The sequence below is a fragment of the Pelecanus crispus genome, chromosome 16 (genome assembly GCF_030463565.1).
Source record: "Pelecanus crispus isolate bPelCri1 chromosome 16, bPelCri1.pri, whole genome shotgun sequence".
NCBI lineage: Eukaryota > Metazoa > Chordata > Aves > Pelecaniformes > Pelecanidae > Pelecanus > Pelecanus crispus.
In genome coordinates, this window is record NC_134658.1 from 7273686 (window position 1) to 7286659 (window position 12974).

The 12974-nt window shown below is 67.8% G+C and overlaps 1 protein-coding gene across 1 annotated transcript; it reads right to left on the reverse strand.

The window, feature by feature from the left end:
• Nucleotides 1-350: 350 nt before the first annotated feature.
• On the reverse strand, nucleotides 351-1811 carry MARCKSL1 (MARCKS like 1). The gene is made up of 2 exons (XM_075722080.1): nucleotides 1716-1811; nucleotides 351-959 (listed from the first exon to the last, which is right to left on the reverse strand). The coding sequence occupies exons 1-2, from the start codon at nucleotides 1809-1811 to the stop codon at nucleotides 351-353; spliced, it is 705 nt and encodes a 234-aa protein (XP_075578195.1).
• Between the last annotated feature and the right edge of the window lie 11163 nt (nucleotides 1812-12974).

A 12974-nucleotide genomic window follows, 5' to 3' on the forward strand; every position in this document is an offset into this window, starting at 1 on the left:
TGCCGGGAGGCGAGGGGACAGTCAGGAGGCCAGCAGAGATACCAGAGCGGGGTGTGAGATCTGGGCTCTTACAAACTGTAAATTCCAGTTATGTCCAGGATAGTCTTCCTCCACAGTTTTAAAGGATTCAGGTAAAACTACTCCCAAGTTGTGGCGGCAGTGGTGGGAATCCAAACCAGCTTTCTAACAGGGGAGGGGAAGAAATACCTCGGGGAGGGTGTTGGTTTTAGAAAGCGTCGTCAGTTCTAGGTGGGACGGGGAGGTGTGCGGGCAAGGCAGCGAGTCCGTGGTGTTACCGGGATGGAGAGGATGGCGTGAGAGTCTTAAGTTAGGACGATGCCAAGTGGGCTCTACTCTTCCTTCTGCTCCGCCGCCGCCGGAGTTGTCGCAGGTTCGGGCCCCGCGGGTTTTGAGGGCTCCTCTGGTTTGGCTGTATCCCCGTGGCTTTCCCCTGCCTGCTGCTTCTCCTCCTCCTTTCCTTCCCCTGCTTCTGCGTCCTCCCTCTTGGGCTCAGCTCCCTGCTGCCCATCAGCCGCAGGGCTGCTCTGCTCCTCCGCCGTCCCCTCCTCGGGGGGAGCCGAGGGCTCCGTCCCGCTGGCCGAGCAAGCGGGGTTCTCCTCTCCCTTGGCCTCTGCCTTGCCTTGGTCCTCCGTGGGAGAGGACCCGGAGGAGTCCCCGGCTTCTTTCTTGTTCTTCCTAAACGAGATCCCGCTCAGCTTGAACGATTTCTTGAAGGAGAACTTCTTCTTCTTCTTGGGGGTGTCCTTGGGGGCCACGGCACCTTCGGGTTTAGCATCCCCGCCTTCGGCGGGGGGAGCGGGCTCGATGGCGTCCCCGCCGCCCGGCTCGCCCTTGCTCTCCTCCTTGAGGGGTTCAGCCGAGCCGTTCCCGTTCAGGGGTGCCGCTTCGCCGCCCGCCTTGGGCGTCATGTCCCCGTTGAGCCTCAAATGGCCGTTCTCCTGTGGGATGGGGTGGGGGGGTGGAAAGCAGAGCACCACGTTAGGCACAGCCGGGAATCGGCACCCCCTCCCCAAACCCCCACACCCAGCTGGGGAGGGGAGCACTGGGAATGGGGGGGCACCGGGGATGGGGGTGCAATGGGACTAGGGGGTGCACCACGGATGGTAAGGCACCGGGATTGGGGGGGTGGGGGGGTGGGAGTGGGTGCACCGGGAATGGGAGGGCACAGGGAATTGGGGGGGGGGGGGGGGTGCACCGCGAATGGGAGGGCACAGGGAATTGGGGGGGGGTGTGCACCGCGAATGGGAGGGCACCGGGAATTGGGGGGGGGGGTGTGCACCGCGAATGGGAGGGCACCGGGAATTGGGGGGGGGGGTGTGCACCGCGAATGGGAGGGCACCGGGAATTGGGGGGGGGTGCGCCCCGGGAATGGGAGGGAATTGGGGGGGGTGTGCACTGGGATTGCGGGGGGGGGGGGGTGGGTGCACCGGGAACGGGGGGCTCAGGGCGCTGCCACCGGGCGGCGCCCGCGCTCCACGCCGCCGCCGGGGCTCGCTGGCGGACGGGGCCCCCGCCCGGTGCCGGGAGGGAGCCCGGGGCGCGGCGCGGGCGGTGCCGCATCGCTCGGTGCCCGCCGGGCAGGAGGGGTCCCCCGGGACCCGCCGCCGCCGCCCCTTCCCCACCGAGCGGCCGCCGCCGCCTTTGTCCGCCCGCCCCGGCGGGGCGCACGGCTCCCCGCTGCCCCCGGTACCTACCTGCCCGTTGGCCTTGGCGGGCTCGGTGGCGGCGGCGTGGCCGGCCGGCGGGCCGCTGGCCTCCGCCTTGGCCGCCTTGGAGCCCTGGCTGCCCATGGTGCGGCACAGTCGGGGCCGACCCCGCCGCGGCGGCTGCGCTCGGCGGGCGAGCGGCGCCGAGAGGGAGTGGGGCGAGCCCCCCGCCGCCCCGGTAATAAGGCGCGGGGCGGGGGCGGGCCGCCGCCGAGCCCGCCCCGGGGGCGGGGGACGGGGATGGAGCCACCGCCCCGGCGGGGATGGGGGTACCGGCGGGGGCGGGGGGTACCGGCGGCCGCCGTCCCCCTTCTCCCGCCCCGGCTGTGCGCCCCCCTGGGCGGTGGGGAAGGGGAGCGGGGGGCCGCTGCCCCCAGCCCCCTCACCCCGGGGTGCTGCCCCTCCCAGCCCCGGCACCCCTGGGAGGGTCCCACGGTACCCCTCGTCCCAGCCCCATCGCCCCCAGGACAGTCTTATGGTGCAGCTTGCCTCGGTCCCCTCACCCCGGGGTGCTGCACCGGGGTGCTGCTCGCCCCAGCCCCATCGCCCCGGGGTGCTGCCCCTCCCAGCCCCGGCACCCCTGGGAGGGTCCCACGGTACCCCTCGTCCCAGCCCCATTACCCCCAGGACAGTCTTATGGTGCAGCTTGCCTCGGTCCCCTCACCCTGGGGTGCTGCTGGCACCGGGGTGCTGCTCGCCCCAGCCCCATTGTCCTGGAGTTCTGCTCACCCCAGCCCCATCACCCCGGGGTGCTGCTCACCCCAGACCCATCGCCCTGGGGTGCTGCTCACCCCAGCCCCATCACCCCGGGGTGCTGCCCCTCCCAGCCCCAGCACCCCTGGGAGGGTCCCACGGTACCCCTCGTCCCAGCCCCATCGCCCCCAGGACAGTCTTATGGTGCAGCTTGCCTCAATCCCCTCACCCCGGGGTGCTGCTGGCACCGGGGTGCTGCTCGCCCCAGCCCCCTCACCCCGGGGTGCTGCTGGCACCGGGGTGCTGCTCGCCCCAGCCCCATCGCCCTGGGGTGCTGCTCGCCTCAGCCCCCTCCCCCCGGGGTTCTGCTGGCCCCAGGGTGCTGCTCACCCCAGCCCCATCGCCCTGGGGTGCTGCTGGCACCGGGGTGCTGCTGACCCCAGCCCCATCGCCCCGGGGTGCTGCTCGCCCCAGGGCACCCCTCACCCCAGCCCCATCAGTTCCCAGAGGGTCCTGCTGTAGCAGACAGGTTGTGCCGTGGGTCACGGGCAGGTTGTGCCGTGGGTCACACCCTGGCTCCCCGCCTCGCTGGGCTCCCTGGCATGCAGACCGGGAGGTTTTTCCCCTCTGGGTCTTCCTGCTCTCTGCTTTCCCGGAAACGGAATGCTCAGGAGAAAAGAAAGTGGGACTAAAGCAAAGTGGATGCTAACGCTGGCAAGGGGCCTGCAGCTTCCCCGTGCTGCCAGGGCCGCCAGCCGCAGCCTCGCCGCAGCGCAGAGCCAGCAGTGGCCATGGGGGACTCTCTCCCGGGGGCTCCCAGGGCACCCAGGCACAGCTGATTTCACTGCGGGCTCCCAAAATCAAGACCCCCTTTGTGCCTGTCCAAGCCACCGGCGTTCCCCGGCCAGCCCACGCCCCGCTGGCAACTGCAGCGGGCCGTGCTCCCGAGCACCGTGCCCTGAGCCCCTCGGCGCCGACGCCTTCCAGGCACCCTGCACCCCCCGATCCTGCCAAACCTGCCCCGGAGCCGCCACGGGCAGGCGGGACCCCCCAGCACCCAGCTGCACCGCGGAGCCCGTGCAGGATCAAGGCCAGCGTCTCCGAGGGGAAAACAATGTGCCGCTGTGTGCGCTTCGCCAACAAGGTCATGTTTTGTCTCTGTCCTCCCTCCCCCCCCCGGCACACATCATCTCACCCCCGTTAGAGCGAAATTTCTCTGTTAATTAAAACAGGCGGCATCTTCCTTATTGACTTTTGGTTGCCAGTTGATAAAGCCTTTGACCGGCTGCCGCTGGCCCGTCCGCCCGTGCCTTCGGCCATCTGCAAGATCGAGAGTTGCCCGAGCAGCCGTCAGGCCTGCAAAGGAGCCGCGGAGGATGTACCCCCTTCAAAGGCACGCGCTTTTCAGAGCGTGGCGAGGCTGGTTGCTTTGGGAAGACAAACGGTCCAAGCGAGTGTATTGAACTAGTCAGTAACCACGCTCTGTCTTCCGCCGCTTGCTCCCAAGTGTGAGCTCCAGGCCAGTGTCCCCAGCCATTACCTGCTCCGGAACAAAACGCAGCCGAGCCGCGGCTGGCGAGCCCTTCCCTGTGCCCCGCAGCCATCCAGCATCAGGCAGCATCCCTGCATCCCTGCCAACCCCACACTTCCCGCCTTCTGGGAGCGACTTTCTGCCTTTCTGCTGAGGTTCATTTTGTCCTGGCTTTTCTCTGCGGGGATACGGAGAGTCCCCGTGCTGCCGTCCCCTCCCACCCCACCCCATCCCTCCATGCTGCCCCACCGCTGCACCGGGAGCACGTTTCGGCTGTGCCGAGCGAACCCAAGCTAGCCCCGGCTATCGCGGCGCCCGTCTGAGACCACCCACCCACGCAACGGCCCCGCACCGCAGCCACGGGGGGAGCCGCTCAGGTAAGCAGCATGGGCGACCCACCGTCCCCGCTGCAGGTGCCGTGGGCTGGGAGGGGGGTCTGGGGGTGCAGCTTTTGGGGTGCCGGTGGCAGCCCCGGTGCGGCTTTGCCTGTTGGGCCGGGGCTGCCAACGCGTACCCCGTGCTGCGGAACAGGCTGCTTGCTGGAAAGATGTTCCCTGCAGCGGTGGGCTGGATGAGTGGCGGGGCTTGCTTATTCGGGAGGGGATTTTTGGGGCTGGGCCCGGCAGGGTGGCTGCGGTGTTGCTGCCACCGTGCTCTGCGCCGCTGGCTCGGCCGGGGCTGCTCGGCTCGGCCCCCGCCCCCCGTGCAAAGCCCGGGTCTCTTCCATGGTTTTGCTGGAGGGGAGAGAGCGCTTTACACCCCGCTGCTCCCCTGCCACAGCGATGGGCGGGCAGCGCCGGGGCGGCGGGAGGCAGATGTGATGTCTCTAAAGGGCAGACTCTAGCACGGTCGGACGGCTCAAGATGCAGACCTGCTGGGGGGGCAGCCCCCCGTCACCATCAGAGGGGTGCAGGAAACCTCGCATGCGGTTCTCTAGCGCCTTTCGTCTCCGAGGAATCCCCGGCTGCCATGTCTCTCTTGATCCCGGCTTTTCTTGAAAACCCTTTTCCGTGGCGCCGCGTAAGGCGTGTGTTTATAAATAGCCATGTTCCCCCGTGGATTCCCGAGTGTGCCTCCTCTTCCAAGGCCTGGCTCCGCCGCAGATGCCTGTCCTGCCTGCGCTGACGGCAGCGGCACCAGACGGGCTCAGCGGGCTCGGGAGCGGGGCTTGGTGCGGCCACGCTGGCGGCTGCCGCCGGTGCCGGAGCCCCGGCGCTCCGCGGGGTGAGCGTGGGTGCCCCGGGCAGAGCTGCGGCTGCCCGTTCCGGCTTTCAGCCTGGGAAGAGGCCGTTCTCCTCTTCCGCGCGGCGTCGGGGGGTCTCGGTGGCATGGAGCGGACGGTGCTGCCGCACAGGCGCCGGGGCAGGTGTGGTTACACCGGGAGAGCGGGCGGAGGGCCGAGGCTGGCTGCCCGCGCATGGCGGTGGGTTTCCAGCCTAAACCAAACATGGACCCAAACCCTCCCACCGACCCAAACCCTCCCAGTGGAAACCAGTGCGACCGCCAGCCCCCCCAGCCCTGGTCCCACCCCTCCGCCGCTGCCTCGGCCGCGGGTCGGGCTCCTCCGTCCCCAGGCGTCGGGCAGGGAACTGGAGCGGGGCAGAGGATGCTCCAGCTCCGCGTGGGCTCTCCGCTGGCTCCCGGGGCTTTGGCTGCTCGGGAAGAGGTGGGGATTTGCAGGGTGCAGGCAGGCAGACAGATTATGAGCCTGTCCGCTCCTCTAGCAGATGGACGGGCAGACAAATCTGTCTGCCTCTCTGCGCGCTGCTCCTGCCTAAAAGGCCTCGGGGACGCGAGATCTTTGTGGATGTTATTTTCCACTTTCCAGACCTACTTAAACCGCGTGCTGATTATTAATTTATTAGGTGTTAAGCGCTGCCAGGCTGCAAGGCGGAGTGGCGAGCGCAGCCCCTGGGCCAGGGGGTTGGGATGGGGCAGGAGGGTGCAGTGCCCAGCCCTTTGCCCTGCCCCTGCCACCCACCGTATTCCCCCAGCCCTTAACGAAGAATTAATGCAATTATTTATTCGTGTATCTAGAGCCATTCACGAGCCTCTGATCATCTGCTCGAGGATTGTAACCGAGTTAGCGGGGGCCCAGCCAGGGCAACCAACGGTGCTGGGAAGAAAGCAGAGGGATTTCCATATTGATTTATAAATAGCAAAGGAATTAGCTAATTAGATCTCTCCAGGGAGACAATTCCGGCAGGGAGAGTGCGGGGCCGGGCTGTGCTGTATGCAGGGACAGACGGTGACGGCTTCTGCCACCAAAGCAGCTCCAGCATGGGAAGGGCCCTTGCAAACAGCCCTGGGCTAAAAATAGCAGCCGTGGGTTAGGGTCCGGGGTCTGCCTCTGCCGTGCTGCCCACGCTGCCGTGGCCGCCAACCGTGCCCACCCACGCTTCGGCTTTCCCGGGCCCTGTGGTGCGGCGCCAGGATGCGGCCACCCGCCCGGTCCCCGGGGCGAGTGATGCTCTGGCTGCGCAGCCCGCGAGGGGACGGGGCTGGGGGACACCGCAGGTGCCGAGCGGGGCCGTCCTCAGCTGCGGAAGGAAAATCTACGGAGCTTCGTGCTGGGGGATTTCTGCAGGGAATGAGGGCTGGCCGGGGCGGGCAGGCAGGAGGAAGAGCAGGGCTGCGTGGTGGCTAAGGGGATTTTTCCAGTCCAACGCCCGTGCAGAAGTTGGTCGCTGCTGAACCTGCTCGTGGCCGCGCCGTCACTCGGGCTGGCTGCCGAGTCGGTGCCGACCGGCCCTCTGACATTTGCACCGGGAAAAAGCGTCCTGGACTCAAGCGAGGGTCCGCACGGGACTTTGCCGGGGGTCTCCCTGCTGCCTGCGCAGAGCTGGTGCCGCAACCGGTGTCCCCGAATCCTTCCTGCCCTGGGAAAGGCTCCAGCCTGGGAGGCTGCGGCGAGGCGCTGACTTCCCATAGAAACACATAAAAGGGCCCCTTCTTGTATTCGCCAGAGCCCCGTCATTTTTGGTTGTGAAGATCCCATGGCAACCAGCGCCTTGTGTAACTGCGTTTGCTATTTCTGGGCTTGCTTTTCACTCCGGTAACATCCTCCCCGCATCCCACCGTCCTGCACGGCGGAGGGGGGGGACAGGACCGGGCCTGCTCTCCCACCCCAGGACCTCTCCCTCCTTGTGCCGGCACGGCACCCCTTCCCGGCTCACGCCGGGGTAGCCGGGGGCAGAGGTTGGCAGCTGTGAGTTATGGCAGAGGAAAGAGAGAGCAATCCCCTCTGACTCTTATCTCGGAGACCATCTGCCCTTCTTTTCGGCCAGGAGCTGGAGCATTTGCAAACAAAGCCAAGCCCTCTAACCTCAAACAGCAGCGGGGTGGCCGGGCTGGGCTGGGCTGTCCAGGACCCCAGCCCCACTGCGCCCCGGGAAGGGGCCGGTGGTGGGATGTGAGGGGTCCTGGGTGCCTCCCCGCCGGCACAGTCCTGGGGAATTTTCTGCATGGCAGGGATCAACACCCCGCGGGGGGCCCCCGCGTTGCTTTCCCCAGCCCGCCGGTTTCTCCGGACTCCTCCCGGGACAACAGGAACCGGCCGCAGTGCCCTCGCCCAGGCGGGATGCTCGTCCCACGCGCCTTATCTCCCGCATCCCCGCCGTAAGCTACATTTCAGTGCTGATAAAGGACTCCCTGACCCTGAGCAAGCCGTGCGCTGCCGGTTCGGTCGCATTACGAGAGCAGGATGGCTGCCAGCGGCTGCCCGGAGAGAAAAGGGGCTGCAGCATCCAGTTGGCAGAGGAGATGGGAGGGCGGCTGGGTGCTACCGCACACCGGGCTCCGCTCCCTCCCACCCCGGCTGGGGCTGCTGGCAGGGTCCCCCGGCCAGGGGCCGAGCAGGGAGCATGTTTCAGAGCCTTCTTCCTCGTTAAAAGGGAAGTTTATAATGGAAACAAAAGCAATGCTCAGTCCAAGAGGAGCTTTTCCCGTCCCGTTTCCTCCGGAGCTGCCTGCGGAGGTGCCACGGGAGCGTGTCTGCACGCCACGGCCGGGGCGCGCGGCAGGGAAGCGTGCCGGGGGTCCCGCGTGTTTTGGGCATTGCCCCGCTGCAGGGCCGCTCGCCGAGCCCAGCCGTGCCATGGGGAACACGGGCAGCGTCCTGCCGCGGCAGAGCCGAGGTGGACGCGGGGGGCTGCCCTTCCCCTGGGGACAGTGACCCCCCAGGCGGTGGGAGCCCGTGGGTGTCCCCAGGGTGGGCTCAGCTCCCTCCGTCCTTGCGGTCACCTGTGCCCTGTCCTGGCGACCGGCTGCAAAAAGGACCTTTGGGGCTGCACTGCCTGGGTCACCCCCATGCACGGGGGCTGCTGGCGGCTGCCGGGGCTCCCAGTAGGACTGGGGGCACGCGACAGCCCCATGGGTATGGGTTGGGGGCAATGCCTCAGCTTCCCGGAGCCGCGCCGGTGTGACGGCAGCTCGCCGTGGCTTCTGACGCGGGTGAGGATGGCGCGTGCCTTCCCCGGCTGGTGAGGCCGGCAGCGCCGGCACCACGCTCCTTCCCTGCCCTCAGAGGGGTACGGCCCCGAAGCAGCCCTGGGTCTCCTTGGGGCTGCAGGGGTGGGTGCGTGGCCGGGGGGTGCCCAGCTTTGGGTGTGCAAAGCCAGAGCGTGTCCAGCCCGCGCGCGCACGCCGGCGCGGGTCCGGCCAGCATCTTACACGCGCGCAGCCGCCACACTGATCCCGATGCCGTCCCTCGGCCACGGGGCGCGGGCAGCCCCCCATCTCCACTGCCAGCCCCCCGCAGCCCAGTGGGGTCCCCCCTTTTGCCCCCGTCCCGGGGGTTGGCGGCAGCCGGCCGAACGCGTCGCGGGGCAGCGGACGCTGCCGGACCCGGGACAGGAAAGCGGCGCTGGGATGTTTTGGGGCAGCGGGCCCTCCCCCTGCCAGCAGCCGGGGATGTATGGGCCTCTTTCTCCCCGCAAGTCAATGTGTCTTTTTGTTGCGCTGCTGGGTTTTGGTGCCTGCGAGCGGGGAGAGACAATACATGGCATTGTTCCTTCTCAGCAACATCTGACGGGCCCGGGCAGAGAGAGGCCAGTGTGTGCGGCGGACGGCCGTGGGGGAAGGGATGGGGACGGACGGACAGGCGGCAGGAAAGACGCAGGGACACCCAGGCCAGTCCTGGCTTCTGCCTGCATGGAGGGCTGGGGAGCGCCGGGGGGGTGCTGGGGGGTGTGGGAGGTGGCGGGGGGGGGGGTCTGTGTTATCTTCTGGTACCCAAACAGCCTGGAGACCCAGCCCTGAGAGATGCAAACCTCCGGCCCCGCTCATCCTAAAGGACTATTTATTACCTTTAAAGCCTCCTTAGCAACCTGTAAGTGTCAGTACCATTAACCTTCTCCTCGCTGCTCCCTCTGCCAGAAGATCCCGGCTGATTTACCCCGGCCATGCAGCTGGGGGTACCTGTCACCCCCCCGGAAAATCCTGGGGTGCCAGGAAAAGCCTCTCCCCCGAAATCCCACACAGGTGGGATGGGGCAGGGGCTTGCTCCCCGCCGGGGCGAGCTGCGAGGGGGGGAGCCGGGAGCGGAGTTCGGCGGGGGAATCACGGCAGCGCTGGGATTGTCTGCAACTTTCCATCAGAAATCCCCTCCTTCCCTCATCCCCTGCTGTCCCCGGCCTGGATTGCCTCACTGCCAGGAACAGAATTCCCCTCTGCCTCAGACCAAAACCGAAAGTGTCCCCAAGGCCACCGCAGCTGTGGGCAGGGCTGGGTGAGACCCCGAGAGCCAGCAGAGCCCAGAGACCTTGGTGATGGGCTCCGGGGGGGCTGCTCCGTGCCCCAGCCCGGTGCTAAGGATTTTGGGGAGCACTTTGCCTCCCGGCCGTGCCGGTTCGGCTCTCTGCCTCCCGGGAGCTGCTGGGATGCGCTGGGGGGGGGGGGTCACATGGGGGTTTTGCACCCCCCCTCCCCGGGCTCACCCTGTGCTGCCAAACCTCTTGCACAGCTTTGAGGGTCGGGGGGACGTGGTGGGCCCTCACCACGATGTACCCCATCCCGCTGCAAAGGGGGTCTGCAGCCCCTCTGTGGCGGGGGACTGGCACCCCCCGTCCACGCCCCGCTCTCCCGCGACGGCTTTCGCTCTCAGCAAAGGTCCCGGGAGGGGACGGCAGCTGGTGACGGGCCCGGTGGGGACCTGTCGGGTGGGGGGCTGGCGGTGTGGGCCTGGCTGGCGGCAGCGGCGCAGAGCAGCGGTGCCCTCCCCGCCCCCACGGCTCGGCAGGCTGCACCGGCAGATGCATTTCGCCCAGACTTGCATGGCTGTAGCCATGGCAACGGCTGCGCCGTGCCGGGATGCCGGGGGGCTGCGGGCGCAGGGCTGCGCGGCGAGGCGGTGCTGCGTCGCTGCCGTTGCACCCCACGGCTGAGCTTCGCCCCGCATTTGGGTTCACCCCGTTCCCAGCAGCGATGCTGGCGTGTATCCCAGTCTGCGGCGCACCGGGTGCGTGCTGCTTTGCACACGTGTGTGCAAGCATGAACACGGGCACCGGTGCAGCCGCGGCGGTGCCCACGCTCTCCCTGGGGTGATGGTGCCAAGGCGGGGCAGTGCCGCGGGGCGAGGCCGGGCAGGGTGGGGACAGAGCCGCTCATCCCTTTATCGGGGCTGGGCTGCCATGAAGCGGGGGCTGTTTGCATTGGTGCGGCCGCGCTGGCGTTGCCGTCCCGGCTCTGCTTTGTCTCCACGTTAACTTTCAACCGCGGCGGCTTTTCCTCTCCGCCGCTGCACTCTGCCAGCCTCGCTGGGGCCCTGTGGCTCGGGGCGCTGGAGCCCCAAACTTCTGGCAGCCCCCCAGCATGGTGCATGCCTGCTCCCTGCCTGCTCCCTGCCCGCTGGCAGCAGGACGGGGACTGGTGTGGCTGCATCCCGCTCCTGCCAGCTTCTCGGGTGCCGAAAGGCGGCCGGAGCCGGCGGAGGCAGAAGGGCCATGGCAGCCCCGGGCAGCTGCAGCCGCAGCACCTTTGCTGCCGCGACGCCGGGCTCAGCTGCTGCCTGCCTGCCTGCACCGCTGCCTGCCCCAGCCCCCTCGCCGCCGCGGTGCGGGCAGCCGCCAGCCCGGATGGGTTTGGCAGCAAAGCAGCTCAGCTGGAGAAAAGCCTCCGGCGCTGGAGTGACCCACTAACCTTGTTCTTCTTAAAAATGCATGAAATGCAGGCAGCTGCCTACGGGGACTCGCACACGCACGTTCACGCACGGGCGGGGGGCACGTTTTCGGCACTGCACCTACGCGCCCGGGTCGAGCAGCGGAGGCGGGGGAGCCCCGGGGACCTGGGGGTGCACGCTGCTCTCGCTGCCCAGATTTTGGGGTAGCTGAAGGGGGTGGGCTTCGCTCTCCCTTTGCTGGTGGCGGTTGGTGCCCTGCACATCCCCAGCCCCAGCGAGGGGCTGCGTGCCCGTGGCACAGGCAGGTTTCCCGGGCAGTGCTCAGGCGTGGTGCAGCCCTTCTGCTCGGCTGTGCCGGTGCTGCCGGGCTGCGGTAACACCGCGGTGGTGCAAAGTCCACCCGCCATGTGCTCCCGCTGCACCCAGGAGCCAGCTGCCGCGGTCGGGGCCAGGGCTTCCTTCAGGCTCCCGTCGGGGGTCCAAGGGCATCCCAAAGAGCCCGTCCCTGCTCTGGTCGGTGCCACAACCGGGTCCCACTGCAGATGCGAGGCGGGTGGCAGCCCTGACCTCGTTTCTCTCCATCTTCTCCATGCCTTTAATACACCCTGGCCAGATGGCCGCGAGCCGGGGGCGGCGGGGGGGACGGCGGCTCAGCCCCGCCGTGGGGGCACGGACCCCAGCTCCCCATGCTCCGTGGCAGCCCACGGCCCCGGCGAGGCTGCAGCCCCGGTGGGTGCCGCGCGGCCCCGGCGTGGCCCTCGCCACCGCGGGGGTGCCGGTGCCCGTGGGGGGACGCGTCCCCGCCGCCCTGGCAGGGGTTAACATATTTCTCTTGCATGCAGCTGATTTAATTTCGGTCTCGTTTGCATAGCTGATTTGGTGGCTGCAACACCTCAGCTGGCGCGGTAAAGACACGGGGGGGGGGATTTTTAGCTGCTCTGGGCTTGAGCTGGGCAGCCCCGAGCAGCCCTGGGGCAGTGTCCAGCCCCGGCGTCCCAACGCAGGCACCCCAGGGGGGATGGACACATCCAGCCCAAGCCACGCACCAAGGCCTTCAGCAGGAGCAGCAGAGGATTTGCAGGATTAGGATTTTGCCCTTTTTTTTGTGGTTGCAATCCTGTTTTAAGAAGAAGAAACGAAGCCAGCGACAGCCCAAGCCCGCAATGCCCGTTAGCCTGGATCGAATAAACTGCGGTGCATTGCAAGATGGAACAGCTTCATCCCCTGCTCCGCTCCCCGGTCCGGAGAGGGGCTCGCTCCCTGGCTGGATCCGGCCACGCCGCATTTCCCATCCTCTTCCCTCCTTGCAGCAGAGCCCAGCTCGGCTCCCATCGCCGGGAGCTTCCTGGCCTCGCCGCTGCGTGCTGCTGCCCACATGGCTCCTTCGCCCCCAGAACGGCTGCGTTTTGACCCAGGAGGAGGGAGGAAATCACAGCGGGCAGTGAGTGGGGGGGGATTTTTTTCTGAGCCCTTTTGGAAATCCCTGCGGCTTCCTCTGGGGTCTCAGCCCTTGCTCATACAGCAGCAAAGTCGAGGAAGAGCGTGAATCACCCACAGGAAATTTCGCATCGCTTGTCCCGTCGCTGCCTGTGGCCGAGCCCACGCTGCCCGCCACGGCTCGCCGGGGCCGTGCCCACCCTGTCCCGTCCCGGGGAGGTGGCTGCCCCGTCCCTTGTCACCCGCCTCACCCGCTCGGGGCGGTCCGAGCCGCAGCTCCCCGAGGCGCGGCGTTGGCGTGAGCTTGGCTTTCCAGAGCTATGTGCGCACTTGTGCGTGTGTGTGGATGCACATGTGCGTGGGTGCACGGGTGGCCGTGCACGTGCACACACACAGACACATATCTATGTGCACGCACCCATGCATGCACCCAGGTGTGCACACACCTCTGCGCACACACATGTACCCA

What these genes read in the sequence shown, in the direction of transcription:
- MARCKSL1 (XM_075722080.1), bottom strand. Translation starts at nt 1,811, where the DNA reads ATGGGCAGCCAGGGCTCCAAGGCGGCCAAGGCGGAGGCCAGCGGCCCG. An exon ending in CCGCCAAGGCCAACGGGCAG is followed by an intron (nt 960 to 1,715) that starts GTAGGTACCGGG and finishes CCCATCCCACAG; the next exon opens with GAGAACGGCCATTTGAGGCT.